Here is an 18,793-nt window from a genome sequence, read left to right as displayed (position 1 = left end):
CATTTATTTCTCATAATGGATTTCAAAGGATATTTTTTATTGTAAAATGTATATTAAAAAATTTGACAAAATTTAATGTCTGATCATCCAAATAAATACAGTGAACTGCGAAACACCTATAAGTACTACATAGATTCATATACTGCACTATATCAGTTAAAAACGGACAAAGAAGAAGACTTAAACGAGATTTACAAAATGATCAAAACAGAATTGATTGATTCAAATAAAAAGCGCCCAGACAATATTATGAGAGACATTTTATCCATTATTCCGACTAACAATCGCTATACAAAATCATATTTATCTCTTGCGAAACTCATATATGATGATTATCATATCAAAGAGGTAACCCATATTTCCATTACTTCAAACTTCCTGTTTTATAAAGAATATGGAATCAAATTAAACAAATATGAAAATTTCGAAAAAATTAATACTGAAAATTTGGATATTCATAAAGAAGATACGATATACAGAGCAATTATGTATAATGACCTAAAAACATTCATTCAATTCACCGAAAGAGATGGATTTAATAAAAATCAAGAGCTCAAAATCAGTCTATATCCAAATTCTTACGAGAGATATTCATTACTTGAATTATGTTGTTATCATGGAGCAGTTGATTGTTTCAAGTTATTAAGAACAAAATTTAACTCAGAAATAACTCAAATGTGTCTCAAATTATCATTCCTAGGAAGAAATCAAGAGATCATGAGTGAATGTTTGAAATATCAAAAACCAGGTTATGTATGCATGGAATATGCAATTATTTCACATAATATTGATTTTGTTACATTCTTGATGAATGAATACAATATGGAGATCAATTTAATATATTGTGGATGGTATAAAAATCTTGAATCCTTTTTAGTTTATTTCGATCTAACAAATGATGTTAACCAATGCTTTGTTTTTTCAGCATGTTTCAATATTCCATCCCTTTGGGAATATTTCCTTTCCCTTGGTGTAAATATCAATGGAAAAGATAAATTTGGAAATACCGCACTTCATCTTGCAGCAATTTATAATAGCAAAGAAATTGCTGAACTTCTTATTTCACATGGTGCAAATATCAATGAAAAAGATAAATATGGACAAACCGCTCTTCACCTTGCAGCACAAAATAATAGTAAAGAAACAGCTGAATTGCTTATTTTGTATGGTATAAATATCAATGAAAACGATGCATATGGAGAAACCGCTTTTCATAAAGCAGTAAGTTTTAATAGTAAAGAAACAGCTGAAGTTCTGATATCAAATGGTATAAATATCAATGAAAAAACCAAAAAAGGAAAAACTGCTCTTCATTATGCTGCACAAAATAATTATAAAGAAACGGCCGAACTACTAATTTTACATGGTGCAAATATCAATGTAAAAGACAAAAATGGAGAAACACCTCTTCATATGGCAGCATGCAATAATAGTAAAGAAACAGCTGAAGTTCTGATATCACATGGTGCAAATATCAATGAAAAAAACAAAAATGGAGAAACACCTCTTCATTATGCAAGAGATCATGATTATAAAGAAACAGCCGAACTTCTGATTTCACATGGTGCAACAATATGATGTTCCTACATGACATTTTCCCATATTTTTACTGGTATTTTTGAAGATAAATTTCATTAGAAAAAAATAAATAAAACGATTTATTCGTACCATCCCTCAAATTTTTATCAATTTTGCATACTTCTAAAAAATTGGGACATATTTTTTTATATAATATTGAGTTTCCAAAGATTAAAATAATAATTGGCTGAGCAATTAATAGTCTTTGTATGGCTACTGATATCATCCACTTATATGGATGGAGGAGCACTATTATTGGTCAGATCAAAAACTGCATAGCATTCCAACAAGTGGAGAGTCAGCAGTTATTTCAACTGAAGTCGACTATTAGATTTTTGAACTTTTGTATATTGGCGGGAAAGGCTTTGATTCTTCCCTCAATTCCATCTACTTTATTACTATTACAACTATTTCATTTTTAATATATAGGAATTCCTTTTGGAGAAACAATGGCGGGAATCTCCAAAATCAAATTAAACAAATACAAAATGTCATTGTTGAAAAATTGAGAATTTTAAAATAAACTTATAATGATATTATTTGAGCATATAGGAAGGTTTTATGAGCACTTTACAAAATATGAATCGCAGATTTAGCATGTTCATATTAAAAAAAGACTCCAAGATCGAATTAGAAAATCCAAATTTATTAGAAAATATGTGTTTTTTAGTATAAACATAATTATTTATAGGTATATGCAGGATGTCGTTCATGAACGAAACTAATATCAGGATAGCAACCTTTGTAATTGAGAAAACCTGTTATAACTATAGTGCGTTTTTCCAAACGTAAAAGGCAGGGGGCGGCGACAAATTTGCCCTGCCAGTAAAGTATTCAATTTTTTTTGCATTTTTTAAGGGTGCACACGAGAGGATCATGTAAACTTCAGAATTTAGCTTCTTAACTTAAATCATGGAATGTCTCAAAGACAAAAGTAGCATACAGCATGTAAAGCTAAAGAAAGATAATCATAATTAATACCTTAATTTTTAATATTACGCATTTTTAGGTGCGAAATTTAAAAACATTCTAATACAATAGCGCAGTTTCCAAAAGTAGCATACAGCATGTAAAGCTAAAGAAAGATAATCATAATTAATACCTTAATTTTTAATATTACGCATTTTTAGGTGCGAAATTTAAAAACATTCTAATACAATAGCGCAGTTTCCAAAAGTAGCATACAGCATGCAAAGCTAAAGAAAGATAATCATAATTAATACCTTAATTTTTAATATTACGCATTTTTAGGTGCGAAATTTAAAAACATTCTAATACAATAGAGCAGCTTCCAAAAGTAGCATACAGCATGTAAAGCTAAAGAAAGATAATCATAATTAATACCTTTAAAGTTTAAAATCTTGATTTTTTTTAAAATCAAATATTTATAACTTTAATACATACAGCTTAAACCTTATACTTGTTTTCTCTTGTGAGAAAGCAATCTTACAAAGCTAACAATCCTAAAAAATAAAGAATTAAAATTTAATAATTTAATCTAACAAAATTTCTCTCTTTATCCTTTTGCACTCTTTATATGCAACTCAAATCCATCATATAATATTCCTATAATACTCTTGCCTCAAACAATGACGAACAAACTGCTATTCTCATTTAATTACAGACCAAATCTATTCAAATTTCTGAATTTTTAATTTTCATTTCAATTTCAAATGGAATTAGAAGAAGAAACTATCTTTACTGTTATGGATCTTTGTAAATTTGGAGTTAAACAAGAAATACAAGCACAGTATGGATATGGTGAACGTGTCAGGAAAGAAAGATCTCAGATTTCATTCCACTGCAAATATCCAAAATGTCCTGCACATTTTAATGTTGCAATCTTGGATCAAAATAAATACAAACTAATCAAAATAGTTGAAGAACATGATCATTCCGCCCCAAATGACAAAAGTCAATATTCGTCTGTCTTTTATCGCAAATATTTAGAACATTACTTCCAAACAGATGACAATCAAAGAGCGATAGCACAGCTAAATGCATTCAAAGATCTTGAAATTCCTCTTACAGGTCCGTCCATTCCAGAGATGTACGCTCAAAAACCACGTGCAATCAAACGATTTGCAGAGAGAATACATGCTCTTCAAACTAGATATTCTCCTGACGATGTTGTGTCATTGCAAATCTTTGTTCAGACAGTACAAGAAGAATCTCCAGATGATCTCATTGCATTTGAAGTCTCAGACAATAATATGTGTTTCTATTACGCGCCTTTTGAAGGCAAAGCTTATGCGCATAGTATCAAGACATTTCATATAGACAGCACCTATAAATTGTTGCGATCAAACATTCCATTGTATGCATTTACTGGCAAAATCAAAGATTTTCACATTTTCCCTTTTTTATATTTCTTTTGTCAACCAGACACTTATCAAAACATTCAAGTTTGCGTGTGCGCCTATCTCAGATGGGTAACAATTGAGCCAGAATACATTAGCATGGACTGTGCTCCACAGATAGCTCAAGCAATAGAAGAAAGCATTCCACAAGCTCAAATACTTTGGTGCGGAGTACATGTTCTTCGTGCAATTCTTCGCAAATCAAATAAGTTTTCTTCTCAAGAAAAATTTGAACAATTCTATAATTTGATGAAGGATTTAGTCTTCAAATTAGATGCAGAACATGAGGAAGAAGCAAATGCTGCCTATGATCAAGTTCTGGAGTTGCTCGACACAGATCCAACAGCATCTCAATACTTTAACAGACAATGGCGTTACAACATATCAAGATGGATTGCTCGTGACAGGCGTGAAGGCGACGCAACTAACAATATTGCCGAAGCTCATTTTAGAACACTCAAACATGACTATTTTCCTGATCGAAAAAATCTCAGAATTGATGATGTTATTATAGAAATTTATACAAAAGTGATATCATCTTTCGTTATCAAACTCAAAATTGATCAAAATCCAGCAGATGACCGTGTCATTAGGATCATGGAAAAAGCAACTAACGCAGAAATTGATGTAAAAAGACAAAGAAAAATCGAGAGTATTTCAATGCTCAATAGATTGCTCAATGCTGTTAGTGATGACTCAATAGATCCCACTAAAATATATCCTACCTTGAAAGTATTATTACAAAGAACTCATTTTATTTAATTTTGATTTTAATTTTAGATTAAATTATTAAATTTTAATTCTTTATTTTTTAGGATTGTTAGCTTTGTAAGATTGCTTTCTCACAAGAGAAAACAAGTATAAGGTTTAAGCTGTATGTATTAAAGTTATAAATATTTGATTTTAAAAAAAATCAAGATTTTAAACTTTAAAGGTATTAATTATGATTATCTTTCTTTAGCTTTACATGCTGTATGCTACTTTTGGAAACTGCGCTATTGTATTAGAATGTTTTTAAATTTTGCACCTAAAAATGCGTAATATTAAAAATTAAGGTATTAATTATGATTATCTTTCTTTAGCTTTGCATGCTGTATGCTACTTTTGGAAACTGCGCTATTGTATTAGAATGTTTTTAAATTTTGCACCTAAAAATGCGTAATATTAAAAATTAAGGTATTAATTATGATTATCTTTCTTTAGCTTTACATGCTGTATGCTACTTTTGTCTTTGAGACATTCCATGATTTAAGTTAAGAAGCTTTAAAAAAAAATGCAAAAAAAATAAAATGTAATAAAATAAAAAAAATTTTAGTATCGATAATCTGAAATATGTTGTTTACTTAAGCCGCTAGCGAAGCGAGCGGCTTAGTTTCGTAATTTCATACAATCTTTTTTCGAATCTGTTCTTTTCTTAAGCCGCTAGCGAAGCGAGCGGCTTAGTTTCGTAATTTCATACAATCTTTTTTCGAATCTGTTCTTTTCTTAAGCCGCTAGCGAAGCGAGCGGCTTAGTTTCGTAATTTCATACAATCTTTTTTCGAATCTGTTCTTTTCTTAAGCCGCTAGCGAAGCGAGTGGCTTAGTTTCGTAATTTCATACAATTATTTTTCGAATTTGTTCTTTTTGTCAACCGCGAGCGAAGCGAGTGGCTTTTTATTTTTAAAAAAATTTTTTTCTTTCTTACTTTTTTTTCCCTTACTTACAAATTTGATAGTAACTTACCAAATCTCTCTATCATATAATAATAAATTAATCCATTTTTTGTTTCAAATCTGACACGTTACATTTCTGACATGTAAACCTGTCACTTTTCACTTCACCTCACTGGGCAAGTTTGTGCCTCCCTCAAAAGGCAGGTTGTTATAATTTTGTATATGTATTACAGAAAAGCTTTCCGGTAATTCTTGACTTTACAACCTTTGTCAGATGAACAGAATATAAACCTCACAAAAATCGAAATTTAAACAAACTTCAGAAATATGAGCGGTGTTATGCACATCGTTTGCGTTGGCGCTGGATACGTTGGCGGCCCAACAATGGCTGTTATTGCAGAGAAGTGCCCTCACATCAAAGTCACCGTCGTCGATATTGATGAACGCAAGATTAAAGCCTGGGAAAACGGACCATTGCCAATCAAAGAGCCACACCTTGAGGAGACTGTTGCCATATCTAGAGGTCGTAACCTGTTCTTCTCCACAGATTTAGAAAGCAATATTGCTGACGCAGATTTGATTTTCATTGCTGTCGGCACACCAACAAAGGTTTTAGGTGTTGGTGCTGGTAGAGCTGCTCTTATTGACTATGTTGAGTCAGCAGCTCGTATAATTGGTAAATATGCCAAGCATTCAACAATTATTGTTGAAAAATCTACAGTTCCTGTTGGTGTTTCCAGATCCATCAAGACAGTTTTAAACTCCAACTCAACAAACGGACTTAAATTCCAGATTCTTTCAAATCCAGAGTTTTTGGCCGAAGGAACAGCGATTTCCGACTTACATAACCCAGATCGTATCCTCATTGGTCACGAGCTTACACCAGATGGCGAAGCAGCTGCAAGACTCCTTACAGATGTCTATGCAAACTGGGTTCCACGAGAGAAAATTTTAACAGTTAATGTTTGGTCATCAGAACTCTCCAAGCTTACAGCCAATGCATTCCTTGCACAGAGAATTTCCTCCATCAATACAATTTCCGCAATTTGCGAACTTACAGGCGCAAATGTCAATGAAGTCGCCCACGCCATTGGCCTTGATTCCCGCTTAGGCCCTAAGTTCTTAAAGGCATCTGTCGGCTTCGGTGGCTCCTGCTTCCAGAAAGATATCCTTAACTTGACATATATCGCCGAATCCCTTGGTCTCAAGGAAGTTGCCGATTACTGGCACTCGGTTGTCGATATCAACAACTGGCAGCGCCGCCGCTTCGTCAACGACGTCATCCATACAATGTTTGACACACTTCAGAATAAGAAGATCGCTGTTTTCGGATTTGCCTTCAAGGCTGATACAGGTGATACTCGTGAGTCATCTGCTATCTCTGTTATCGATATGCTTCTCGCAGAAAACGCTCAAGTCGCAATTTACGATCCACAAGTTCTCCACGAACAAATGATCTTCGATATCAAAGAAGTCAACCCAGCAAATACTCAGGAAAAGATTGACAAGCACGTTAAAATCTACGACGATCCTTACGAATGCGCAGACGGATCTCACGCAATCCTCATCATGACAGAGTGGAAAGAATTCGTAACTTACGATTACAAGCGTATCTACAACACAATGTGGAAGCCAGCTTTCATTTTCGACGGAAGAAACATCCTTAACCGCGATGAGCTTCGCGTCATCGGATACTGCACTCATGGTATCGGTGTTGTTCCAGACAGCCTCGCTCAATAAATTAATAAAATACAATAAAAATTATCTTTTTTATTTATGGAATTATATCCAGTTTTTAATCGCAAAATAAGCTAAGCAATGTATACTTTTTGTTGCTCAACGGATTTTCTTCAAATGTTGAATATTTTTTTTTTGGTCTCACATTTTCTTGAGGGTCCTGGGTATTATTTAAAACATTAGTCCATAGAAACACTTATATTTGAAATATTGCCTATGATGATTTTTTTGGGAATTTTGAATAGTCTACAAAATAGTCTCTTAAAAAATTGAATCAAAAACCGCCAGGACCCGTCAAATTTCCTGGACCCAGAAAAATGTGCTACGATCATAATAATTTGAAATCATAAATACTACCATTATGTATTTTATTTCCGTGTCAAAAGCTTTTGATAGTATCATTTAATCGATCTAAAGAAATTTTAATTTTTATTTGATATGAAATTTAACTGTTAATCAATTTCTTGAACGTCTTACAACTTATCGGTCAATGTTGAATTAATTTTTGTAAAACTAATTTTTTTATAATTTAAATATTCAAACAAAATTAATAAAAATAAATAAGTTAATCCCAATTTCCTGAGCTCATCAAACCCTTCTTCTTATTTGATGAGCTTGTATTGAGATCAGGCTTCTTGTGATCCGTCAAAGAGAAAGTTAATTCTCCGTCTTCAAATTCAGGTTCTTCGTAAAATGTTGGAACAAGTTTCTTTGTTGCCTTTTGAGGAGGCGGAGGTGGAACTTCTGGTTCTTCTTCTTCCTCATATACATATTCGTACTCCAAATCTAATTCAGGTGTTTTTTTATCATCATTTATTTCTACCTTTGTTAATTGAGGCTTTTCATCATCTTCATCAATGATTTCTCTTTGTTTTGGTGGTGAATATTCAGAGATTTTAACTTTCTCGATTTTAGTTTCTGGTTCAGGAGCTTCTTCTTCGTAAATATAATAATATTCATCGTCATCTTCATTTACTTGTTTTTCTTCTTCTTTGTTTTCTTTCACTGGTTCGAAAACTTGTTTCCTTGACACAGCAATGTCATCTCCAGCTGTATCTTCATCAGTTTCAAACTCAAAAACATTTGATTCGATTTTCTGATCATCATTCTTTAATAATGCATCGAGTCCTTGTTTAGGAATTTCCATATTAAGGATTCCTGGCTTTGAAACTGTTTCTTTTTGGCCAGATGAAGTGACAGGAGGCTTTTGAGCTTCATTTTGTTTAGGAGTTGAAATAGTTGGTTGCTGTTGATTATTGTTTTGTTTAGGAGTAGAAACAGTTGGTTGCTGTTGATAACTATTTTGTTTAGGAACAGAAATTGTTGGTTTTTCTGGTTCTTTTGGTTTAGGAGGTTCTTGTGACGTTGATGGTTTTTGTGGTTGATAGTTTGTATCAGGAGGACGAGTGAAATTATTTGGAGGGACGAAAGGTTTCGGAATTTCTTTAACTTTCACGGGTTTCCTGAATTCTTCTTCGTTAATTCCCTTCTTCTTTTTTTCAGGTTTTTCAATAATGTTTTCTTGAACTTTTTCTTCTTCATTAATTGGTTTCTTTTCTTCAACTTTTTCTTCATTTGGTGTATCTTTATTTTCGAATGGAAATTCGTTTTCTATTTCGTTTCTGAGTGCACCAATTAAATTATCATATTCTTCAACATCGCTTGAGATTTCTATCCTTAATAAGTTCCTAATTTCTTCTTTCTGTTCGTCATTTTCAAGGAAAACAGATGATTTCAATTGAATTGTTCTTTGTATTGATCTTGATGTTGCTTGTATTTGTTCTTCCTTGACTTCTTCTTCGTTTTTATCAATGATTTCTTTGGCTCTTGATATAAGTTCTTCAATGGTCACTTCACTTTCTTCAGAATTATCACTTTCATCTCCTAAAAGTGTATCATTCTTTTTATCTTTGATTTTTTCTTCGTGAATTTCTTCTTTTTCCTCTTCTTTTGGCTGAACTTTTTCTTTTTGCATTGGTTCTGATATTTGTATTGGCTTTGATGGCTTTGAAGGATTACTATTTTCAAGTTCGAATGGCCAATCTTCTTCTTCCTCTTCTTCTTCAATTTGTTGCTTGTTTCCATCCATGTAAATTTCAACTGGCTTCTTCTCTTCGACTAAAGTATCATTCAAAACTGGTGGTGGCTTTTGTGGTTGTCTTGGAGGTGATTGTTTGAGATCGTACTTAAATGAAATCATCTCGTCATCTTGATCAAGAACTTCTGAGTCACTTTTATCTGTGCAAAATGAAGGAACTTCTTCCGGAATCATTACAGAAGAACTGTTTTTCTTCATAAGTTTCGAATCTTCTTTTGTCATTTTTTCTGGAGATTTCTTCTTTGGAGAAATGTTTTGTTCTTTAGGAATTATTTCTTCTGGTTGTTTCTTCTTTGGAGAAATGTTTTGTTCCTTTGGAATTATTTCTTCTGGAGATTTCTTCTTTGGAGAATTGTTTTCAGTTGGTTTCATATTTGGAGAAGAATTGTTTTCTGTTATTTCTTCTTGTTGTGGTTTCTTCACTGGAGAATTTTGTTTTCTCTTTGGAGAAGATGGACTTGGTGAGTTGTTTTCTTGTTTCTTTGTTGGAGTGTTTTGTTTCTCTTCTTCTTGGTTCTTCTTTGGTGAAATGTTTGTTGGTCTTGGTGTTTCACTAAATGGATTCAAAGGTTTCTGTTGTTGGTTCTTAGGTGGAGAAGAACTGGAGCTGTCATCAACATCATTTCTTGAAAATGGTTTTGACATTCTTGAGGCTCTTCCAAACTTAGGTTTGTTAGGAACATAAAGATTCCTTACATTTTGTATATTTTGTTGCATCTCGTCAGGAATTGGAGTTAACGCGAATATGTCTTTCTTCTGGTTATCAGGAGGTGTCGATGTTTTATCACCAACAATAATTGCCGGTGGTTTTTCTTCTTCTTTCTTTTCATTTCCTTTGTTATTTCTATCATCAACAATAATTGATGGCGGTTTCTTTTCATCTTTATTCTGTGTATTCATTTGTTTCTTATTAACAAGTTGTTCTTCTTTCTTTTGTGAATTGAATGGATTTAAATTTTGGTTTTGTTCTTCTTTCTTTTGTGAGTTTATTTGATTTTGTTGTTTCTTTGGGGATTTTGGAGTATCTTTTTCTTTTTGTTCTTCAGCTTTTTGCTGGATCTTCTTTCTCATCTCTTTTACGATTGATGATTCGAATGATTCTGTTGCAAATTCCGAAGGAGTTGGAGCAGGATAAGCTTTTGGAATTTCTTTCTTGCTGTTCCTTGAAAAGATGCCTTTAACAGAATATGAAACAGATTCACTTTCATCGTCAGAACTGTCATTTTGGAATTTCCGTCTGGGATCATTTTGATTGGTGTCACTTTTTGTGATGTGTTGATTAGTGTCACTTTTTGGTTTAAATTTATTTTCATTAGCAGGAATTGGTTTATTTGAAATTGTAACTCTAGAAGATTTTCTCACAGTTATTTCGCTGTTTGATGGGATTCCAACGTTCTGGTGATCCCTTGACTTGTTGATGATTCTTGATGGAGATCTTGGCGATGAAACTTGTGGGATATTGTCGGGAATTGGTGTCGGAGGACGACGAGAAAGAAATTCGTTTTGTTTTGGTTTCTGTGGTGAAGGAGCAATGATGGAATTTTCTTCCCAAGCAATCCATGATTGGCTTAAATCATCAACGGCTGATGATAACGTTTCAAAGAGCTGTTTGTTCTTCTTCTTTTGTGGTATTTCTTTTTGTACTTTGTTTTCGTTTTGAACTTTTAATTCGTTTTGCATTTTTTCCCTTTCTTCAATCAGTTTTTGTTGTAATTTTTCTTTCTCAATCTCGTTATTTTGCCTCTCAACACGTATTTCTTCTTTAAGATCTGTATATAACTGCATTAATTGTTTGAATTCTGGTGTTTGTTGAATCGGAATTTGCGGTTGTTGTGGTTGAACGGGTTGAGGTGGTGCCTGAGGCTTTAGAGATCTGATCTCAAGCCAAGCGTTGTTGTAAACAGGATGATGCTTAACGAAATGTTGATCAAGATAATCGATGTTTTTGTATTTCTTACGGCAAATAGGACATCTTTCAAAATCTTGTGATTTCTTTTTCAGTAACTCGTCAGCTTTCTTGTATGACAGGTACAGCTTTTTCATTTTATCGTTTTGTGCTTTGTAGTCTTTCTGAAGTCCTTCAATCTTACGAATATATTGTTTTTGTACGTCTGACATGTAAAGGAGTGCAAATTGAGTGATTTGGCACATACGAATTAATAATGGATGTACTAACAATCGAGATGGACATGTTTCAAAGTCAGCAACGATAAAATCAGAAATAAATTTTTGTAATGGACCTAAATCGGGATTGTTTTTCAATAACGCAGGATCAATAGATTTAATTAATTCCCAATCTAATGGTTCTTCGTTTGTAACAGGTGGTCCTTGTGATGGAGCTTGATATGAACTTTGTTGTTGATAACCATAATCATTACCTGTGTATGGAGAATTTGCATATCCTCCATTCCACATGGCGCCAAAAAATTATAAAAAAATAAAAGCAAAGAGAATTGAAACAATAGATATTGTTTTTATATAAGGAAGTCAGAAGATATTGATGTCGACGGTATGAATTATGATCTTTATCTAAGTACACACCTCAAATCTTATTAAAATAGTCAATTGCAATAAGATTTTCAATATGATGGAAGTCGTATTATAATGCACTCATTGTGGCATATTCTATTAAAGTTAAGCAATCTTATGGATATGTTAATAATGCATAAATGGATAATTTTGAATCTAAAAATTTTATTGAATGAGCAAAACATAAGAATTTTAAGATGATATCAACTGATATGAGAAATTTCATTGATGTGAGTTATAGGAAATGCTTCAGATTAAGTTCTTGTAAAATGTATCCTGTTCCAAAGATCGGCGCTTCAGGCCAATAAAAAGAGAGAAAAATGGAGGAAGATGACGAAAACATAATAAATGCATCAGATAAGGGTCTATGGAATGCAATGTCGCTTTCGTTCATCAAGGAAAAGCTTACTGACAATATTACTCATCTCGATTTATCATCAAATCATATAAGTGTCGAATCTGCTCAAATTATTGCAGGATTTTTATCGAAAAAAGACTCACATTTGCAAGGATTAGCATTAGTAAACTCCCATCTTTCAACTCGTGCCTCAAAAATCATATTTGAAGCAGTTGGTTCATCAAAATTATACGAATTTTACGCAGATAATAACATTCTCGTCCAAGAAGCGTGCGAAGTATTCGGAAAGGCACTCAAGAACGGGCCGCCACTTGAAGTTTTAAGTCTTTGTGGCTGCCAAATTCCAAGTGAAGGAGGCATTGCAATTGCCGAGTCATTACCATCGTTAAAGAACTTAATGCACCTTAGACTAGAATCTAATAGCTTTTTCGACTTCGGAGCTCAAGCAATTGCTAAAGTTTTGAAAGATACAAAGATACAAAGCTTAAACATAGCAGATAATGAAATATGGCTTGAAGGCACTAACGAGCTACTCGAAGCGGTCGCAAATTCAAAGTTTATGAAATCACTTGATATATCTTACAATATTCTTGATTTAGATAATCTTGCGAAGTGCGTACTTGCAAATACAAACATTACAGAGCTTGCAATTAGCGGCGCTAAGATTCCAATTCTTCAATTATCTTCATTTTTAGAAAAAATGGTAAATTCGAATTTACAAATACTAATAATGGATGGCTTTGATCCAAATCAACTTCCTGTTGCATGGGCAAGAATTCAGGACACAATTTTCAAGCAGCCAGAATATTTTGATTTATTACAAAATTTAATCCTTAATTCCAAGACACTGGTTGACGTAAGAGTTGGATATTTAGAACTTGACCAAATAGCAACGATGCAAGAGACATTTGCCCATTTGAAACGTGAAATTTCGGTTTCAGTCCATGATTTCGGTCGAACAGGCAATTGTTGGGTATTTAACTATCCAGAGTTCACTGTATTATCACCTACAAAGCTGTTCAAGTGGGGAGAACCCATTTTAAACCCAAATTCTGCGTTTCAAATTGGAAATATTTTCTCATCAGCAAAAGTTGATGGGGAAATGCTGAATAGCATTGATGTTTCTGGTTGCCAGATGACTGATGAATGCATGAACCAGATGCTTTCCGTTTTAAGAAGGCTTGATCTCGATATCTTGGATATAAGTAATAATAATTTCGGAGATGAAGTGATCGAACAACTTATTTCGATGGCAGGCAGTTGTAAGGTCAGAGATTTCCACTGCGAGAAGAATAAAATCACTGATATCGGGCTAGAACTGTTTTTGGCATTTTTTGCCAAAGAATTACCAGAAAATTGTCCTAAAGAGCTTTCATTTACAGTCATCAGTGAGGACAAGAGTCCATACAGTGTCCATCCAGTCTTCCAGACACTCGCTGAGATTGTCAAACAAGGCTGCGACATCGAATCTCTTTGTATCGATGGTCAGATCACTTCTTTTGATGTCAAAACCGTTGTTGATGAATTTCCAGTTAATCCAGTCATCCACGAGCTGAGCGTTGAGACTGAGATGATGAAGGACTACTCCAGCCCTGATCCTCCAATCGATGAAACTATAACAAGAGGTTTTATCGATTTGTACACTTCACTTCACAAATTAATTTGTGAAACAGAAGGAAGTGTCCTCAGAGATTTCAAATTCCCTCTTCTGACTGAGATTTTCTTGTACTGCGATGCAACAGGAGTGAAACTGTGGAGAGAAATCAATGCAAAGCTGGAAGAGAATTTCAACAAATATAAGGAAAGTTTGAATAATAATAAATAAAGAAATATTTATATATTTTGTTTGGAATAAAATCATATTAATTTTTTTATACAAATGCTGAGTAATTATATTAAAGATATCTTTAAATAACAACAGATAGTTCTTTTAAATGAACTATAATGTTAAGGAATTGGTCAGGAGAATGGAAACCATATTCTTCGCGGCTGCCTCTCAAAATATGAGCGAAATGAAAGGTTTACCTGCGAAGAATATGGTTATTATTTCAAGTTTAAATTATAGCATTCTTTATTTGAAAAATGATTTGCCATAACATTCATATATAGAGTAAATGAATGTTTTCGTGAATAAAGTATATGGATTTTAGTCTATTTAATGTGTCAATTTAAAGGCCATATAAGAGAGAGCATAAAATTTCTCAAAAACAATTCACTAATTCATGAGAAGTAAACATCTAGCAATTGCCAAAAAGTGGAATGCTTTACAAGAAGTATTGCCCGAAATATAAAAGATTCTCCATAACCGGCATGCTTAAGAGAGAAATATAAAAAAAATCTCAATGATTCGAAGATTATCTAAATACATTTCAAATGTTTTAACTAATATTGTAATAAATACAAACAAATCTAATATTAAATAGAGGATAAATAAACTTCAATTTTTGATGATTTTTCTAATTAATGTACCAAAGTCTCCAATTTTGAAAATGAATGAGTTTCTGTTGCGATACTCCTTCATGTTTGCTGGGATCTCATAATTAATTTCTGCATCGTTCATTGTCACAAATTCTTTGATATTTCCCACAATTCCCTTGCTGAAAGGTGAAACCATATATGGCCAATCTTGAAGATATGTTATGCTTTCTCTTCGTCTGGCCTCCCAAACTGTGGAATTAGTTAATATATTATATAATTGTTCTGGAATAATAACACCAACATATAATGCGTGGGCAGTTGAAATTCCGCAAAGAATTCCGCATGGAAGATTGATCCAAAGAAAATATTGCAAATCTTTTTGGCGAATAGCAGGAAAGAAAGTGGAATAAGAAAATATGCTTTGGACTATAAAAGATAATACAAGGAAAATGAAATATGCTAAATGATTTCGCTGACCAATACAAATTCCAATTATTTGGCAATGATGATCTCTCCTTAATATACACCTATTGCATTCATAGCAATGTGAAGCGCGCATTGGAATTATATGATTACAATATTTGCAATAATAATTGCCGCTTTTCACTAAGGCATCAGGGCCCACTTTTCCTGGTTCGTTAATGGTTAACCGAAATGATATTATTGTGAGCGTTATTAAAATCATTAGTGAAAAAAATTTAATATATTGTTTAGAAAACAAACAATCACGAATCGGTGTATCAACTACAATATTAACAAGAAATGTCGAAAGTAAGTACACCGAGAGCAAAATGAATTTTCCAAATGGCGATACAACCATTTGATGAATAACTAATAATAGAAATGATAAGTTTATGTAACAAAACGTTATTACATAAATCAAGAAAGAATAAAACAACATTAAAATTGCCTAATGTAAAGACTTTTCCGGAATGAAATTTTTGGAACTGAAAAGCTTGGTTATCCAACTTGGCTGTCTCTGTAAAAAGTGATTTATTTTGTATTGGCATGCTTAATGGGATGTTTTCAGCATAAATTAACATAAACGATTGAATGGCTAATTTTGGGGAAAATTTTCAAAATCTTCTATCGTACGAACACTTATCAAATTCATGCTTAGTGGATTTTCACGCAGTTTAATGGGATATAGTGCATTCAAGTCTGATAGTGCATTCAAACAGAAAACAGCCGATACACTATACTCATTATGTGACTTTTTCCAAGCAAAATATGAGAACAAAGGTGATGATTTCTTTGCGGAAGCGACCGATAACTATCTCAATATATCTATGAAGGGTAGTCAGTTCCTTCTCAGCCGTCAATTACCTGGCCATCAAATTTGGGTCAGCTCACCAGTATCGGGTTCATTGAAATTCGACTACGATAACGAAAGAAACGACTGGTTTGATCATAAGGTCAAAGATCGTTCACTTAAAGTTTGTTTGACAGAGGAATTACAGACCGCATTTGGTTGTTAAATAGATTTTTGTATTAAATCATTTACTTTTTAACTTTTACATATAATCATTGTTTAAAATGTTTCTAAATGATGTGTTTGGTTACTTTTGATAAAAATTATCTGCGAATTAGGGCTATCATTTGCTAATAATAATATATGTTAACAAACTTCATAAATTACCTGCTTTAGTCATGTGATGAAAAACCTTAAACATGAAATAAATTTGAATCGAATTGAAAAACTAAATAGTGGGTGTTCTTGACGAATATATGGCTTTACTTTCTTATTTCAAGTTAATTCTTTATCTTTATGAGTGGTAATTTTTATCTTTATGGAATAGAATATCAATTGATGATAAAACTATGATTAATTCAGTGAAGATTGACATAAATATGTAAATTATGTATTACAATTGCATATCTCAGTTGTTGTTATTAGGATTGCCGAATAGATGCTAGAGATCTTTTAAATCATGGTAAATGCAATTCTGAAACTTTCAAATTGTTTTGAAATATGTATCGACTTACATAAATATAAAATGACATTGTCGGATTTAAAACCTTATAGTAATTGAAAAGGTGACCAAACTATTTTTTGAAAGTCCGCCATAACTTTAATGGTACTATTTCAGCGTGTACAATGAATACAAAAATTCTAAGAGTGCCACATAAAATAGTACTTTAGACTTGAGTTAATGCTACCAAGCAAATGTTAAAAAGATGACTTTAGTGTTTTGATAATCAAAGATTAAAATCATTATTGTCTAAATCAATAATCATAACGACAGAAGTTAATGTTTTTTCATCAGTGCTTTAAATCCACTTTTAAAAGTATACCTCAAAAATCAAAATATCAAAAAAAATTGGCCGATAGGTTTGGCTTTAATTTTTGTCTGCTTTTATGATTTGATATGGATGTTATAATTTTAAAAGTTGAGCCAAATTCACCAATAGATTTTTGAGATTTGCAAATACTCAATAATTTTCAGCGTGTTATCTTTTATTAAAAGAACTATTTGGTTTCAGTATCATATAAATTGATATTTACTTTCTATTTGAACCTTCATTTAGCTAATGATTTAATAATACAGATTTCATCTAGTCCTTATAAGAGAATTTTGAATTTGTTATAATAAAAAAACAAACAGATATAGCTTACACTTCTATAATAAAGATACCTTTTATAGAAATCAGTATGAAATGTGTTTTGGCTTATTGGAAGCATATCAGACATAATCGCCATAATCAAAAAATCTATATACCCAATAAGTAATAAATTTGTCGATATAGATTTTCCATAAAATTAGTTTTTAGTCTGATCTTAAAATAAATTTAATTTTTTATAAAAAAAATCACATTTAAAAGTACCTTTTTAGTAGCTCGAAATCCTGTTGGTGGATTTCGGGCGTACTTCAAAATTAGCTTTTCTTCTACATATGCAAGCTATATTTTAAATATGGAGCAAATCGGATCGGCGAAAGGAGTTTAGTTACCTTTGTAATTGATTGTGTTAAAAAGAAAATAGAATATATTATAAGGGTTTCGTTTTGCGAAAAAAACGTACAATACGCAATTTCGCTAAAAAACATTTAGCTAGCAATTTCGACCTTTGACTCCACTCAAGACGTCACTTTTTTAATTTTGCGGTATCATATTTTTGGAAAATCTTTATGAATATTATATAAAAAGTCTCTTTAATATCTATATTTCATATTTTTATCGATTTTTAAAGTTTTTGCGAAAAGTATTCAATTATTTTTGCTATTTGGTCGGGTAAATGTCAGATTTGCGACATTTTCTGATACGATATTCAGATTCTACGTTGATAATAATGCTTATAGAACCCTCTTGCTATTGTGTCAAAATTGCGAAACCGATAGCAAAAATATCTCGCAATATCAAAATTGAGATATTGAGTGAATTATGCATTATAGAGATTAAAAATCTGATTTGTGAAAACATCTCATCAGTTTCTAGCTAATTCAAAAATCTTTACTATCTTATTCGATTAAAATGAAAAGGGAATAGTTTCATTATGCTTTAAATGACAGCCTTATAATATAATCATAGTTTTCGCTCAATATGCAGCATTTTTTTTTCGAAATCTATGGTCAATGTCCTAAATACTGATTGCTTTGCATTCATATCTCTTACATTTTCTATACCCACATCACTATTCATTGCTATTCCTATCTTTTTCATTTTTGTTTGTTTCTCATAATTTCTCAAAAAACACGATAACTTGATATTTGTAAATATCATACTTTATAACGTAAATAAGAACTTGACCTATTAAGAAAAGCAGTAATGAAAAGAAAATCTGAAATTCATAAAAATTACAAGTTTCTGATGACAATTAGCTTAATTAAACCAGGTACAAGATTATATAATTGTATTTTCTATCCAATTATCCATATAATATCTTATCCAGAAAAAATAACTTGATCAATACCAAATGATTTTTTAACTAGTAAATAAAGTATTTTCTTTACACACACATTGTATATCATAGTTTTTTTTGGTTTCGCAAAACATCCAAAAACAAATATGCTATAAAAGTGACAATTTTAGCAAAACGAAACCCTTATATATTATAAAAACAA

The 18,793-nt window shown here is 32.0% G+C and overlaps 6 protein-coding genes across 6 annotated transcripts, besides 2 other annotated features; 5 read left to right on the top strand and 1 right to left on the bottom strand.

The window, feature by feature from the left end:
- Positions 1-75: 75 nt before the first annotated feature.
- On the top strand, positions 76-1,578 carry TVAGG3_0570860 (ankyrin repeat and SOCS box-containing protein 4 family; the record flags this gene model as incomplete). The annotated part of the gene is made up of 1 exon (XM_001310928.1): positions 76-1,578. The coding sequence occupies one exon, from the start codon at positions 76-78 to the stop codon at positions 1,576-1,578; it is 1,503 nt and encodes a 500-aa protein (XP_001310929.1).
- A 799-nt stretch (positions 1,579-2,377) lies between these two features.
- Positions 2,378-5,787: a mobile genetic element.
- On the top strand, positions 3,252-4,700 carry TVAGG3_0570850 (MULE transposase domain-containing protein; the record flags this gene model as incomplete). Its single annotated transcript, XM_001310929.2, has 1 exon — positions 3,252-4,700. One exon carries the CDS (start codon positions 3,252-3,254, stop codon positions 4,698-4,700), a length of 1,449 nt encoding a protein of 482 aa, XP_001310930.2.
- Positions 5,788-5,912: 125 nt separating the features above from the next.
- On the top strand, positions 5,913-7,507 carry TVAGG3_0570830 (UDP-glucose 6-dehydrogenase, eukaryotic type family; the record flags this gene model as incomplete). Its single annotated transcript, XM_001310930.2, has 1 exon — positions 5,920-7,332. The coding sequence occupies one exon, from the start codon at positions 5,920-5,922 to the stop codon at positions 7,330-7,332; it is 1,413 nt and encodes a 470-aa protein (XP_001310931.1).
- Positions 7,508-7,715: 208 nt separating this feature from the next.
- TVAGG3_0570820 (zinc finger, C2H2-type family protein) lies at positions 7,716-12,047 on the bottom strand (the record flags this gene model as incomplete). Its single annotated transcript, XM_001310931.1, has 1 exon — positions 7,895-11,842. One exon carries the CDS (start codon positions 11,840-11,842, stop codon positions 7,895-7,897), a length of 3,948 nt encoding a protein of 1,315 aa, XP_001310932.1.
- Positions 12,048-12,272: 225 nt separating this feature from the next.
- TVAGG3_0570810 (uncharacterized protein) lies at positions 12,273-14,412 on the top strand (the record flags this gene model as incomplete). The annotated part of the gene is made up of 1 exon (XM_001310932.1): positions 12,277-14,139. One exon carries the CDS (start codon positions 12,277-12,279, stop codon positions 14,137-14,139), a length of 1,863 nt encoding a protein of 620 aa, XP_001310933.1.
- A 1,432-nt stretch (positions 14,413-15,844) lies between these two features.
- TVAGG3_0570800 (Frataxin/Nqo15-like family) lies at positions 15,845-16,210 on the top strand (the record flags this gene model as incomplete). The annotated part of the gene is made up of 1 exon (XM_001310933.2): positions 15,845-16,210. One exon carries the CDS (start codon positions 15,845-15,847, stop codon positions 16,208-16,210), a length of 366 nt encoding a protein of 121 aa, XP_001310934.1.
- A 555-nt stretch (positions 16,211-16,765) lies between these two features.
- Positions 16,766-17,687: a mobile genetic element.
- Positions 17,688-18,793: the final 1,106 nt, after the last annotated feature.

The sequence above is a fragment of the Trichomonas vaginalis genome, chromosome II, assembly GCF_026262505.1.
Source record: "Trichomonas vaginalis G3 chromosome II, whole genome shotgun sequence".
In the NCBI taxonomy this organism is placed as follows: Eukaryota; Parabasalia; order Trichomonadida; family Trichomonadidae; genus Trichomonas; species Trichomonas vaginalis.
The sequence above is the reverse complement of the archived record's forward strand: the minus strand, read 5'-3'. Positions and strand labels throughout refer to the sequence as shown.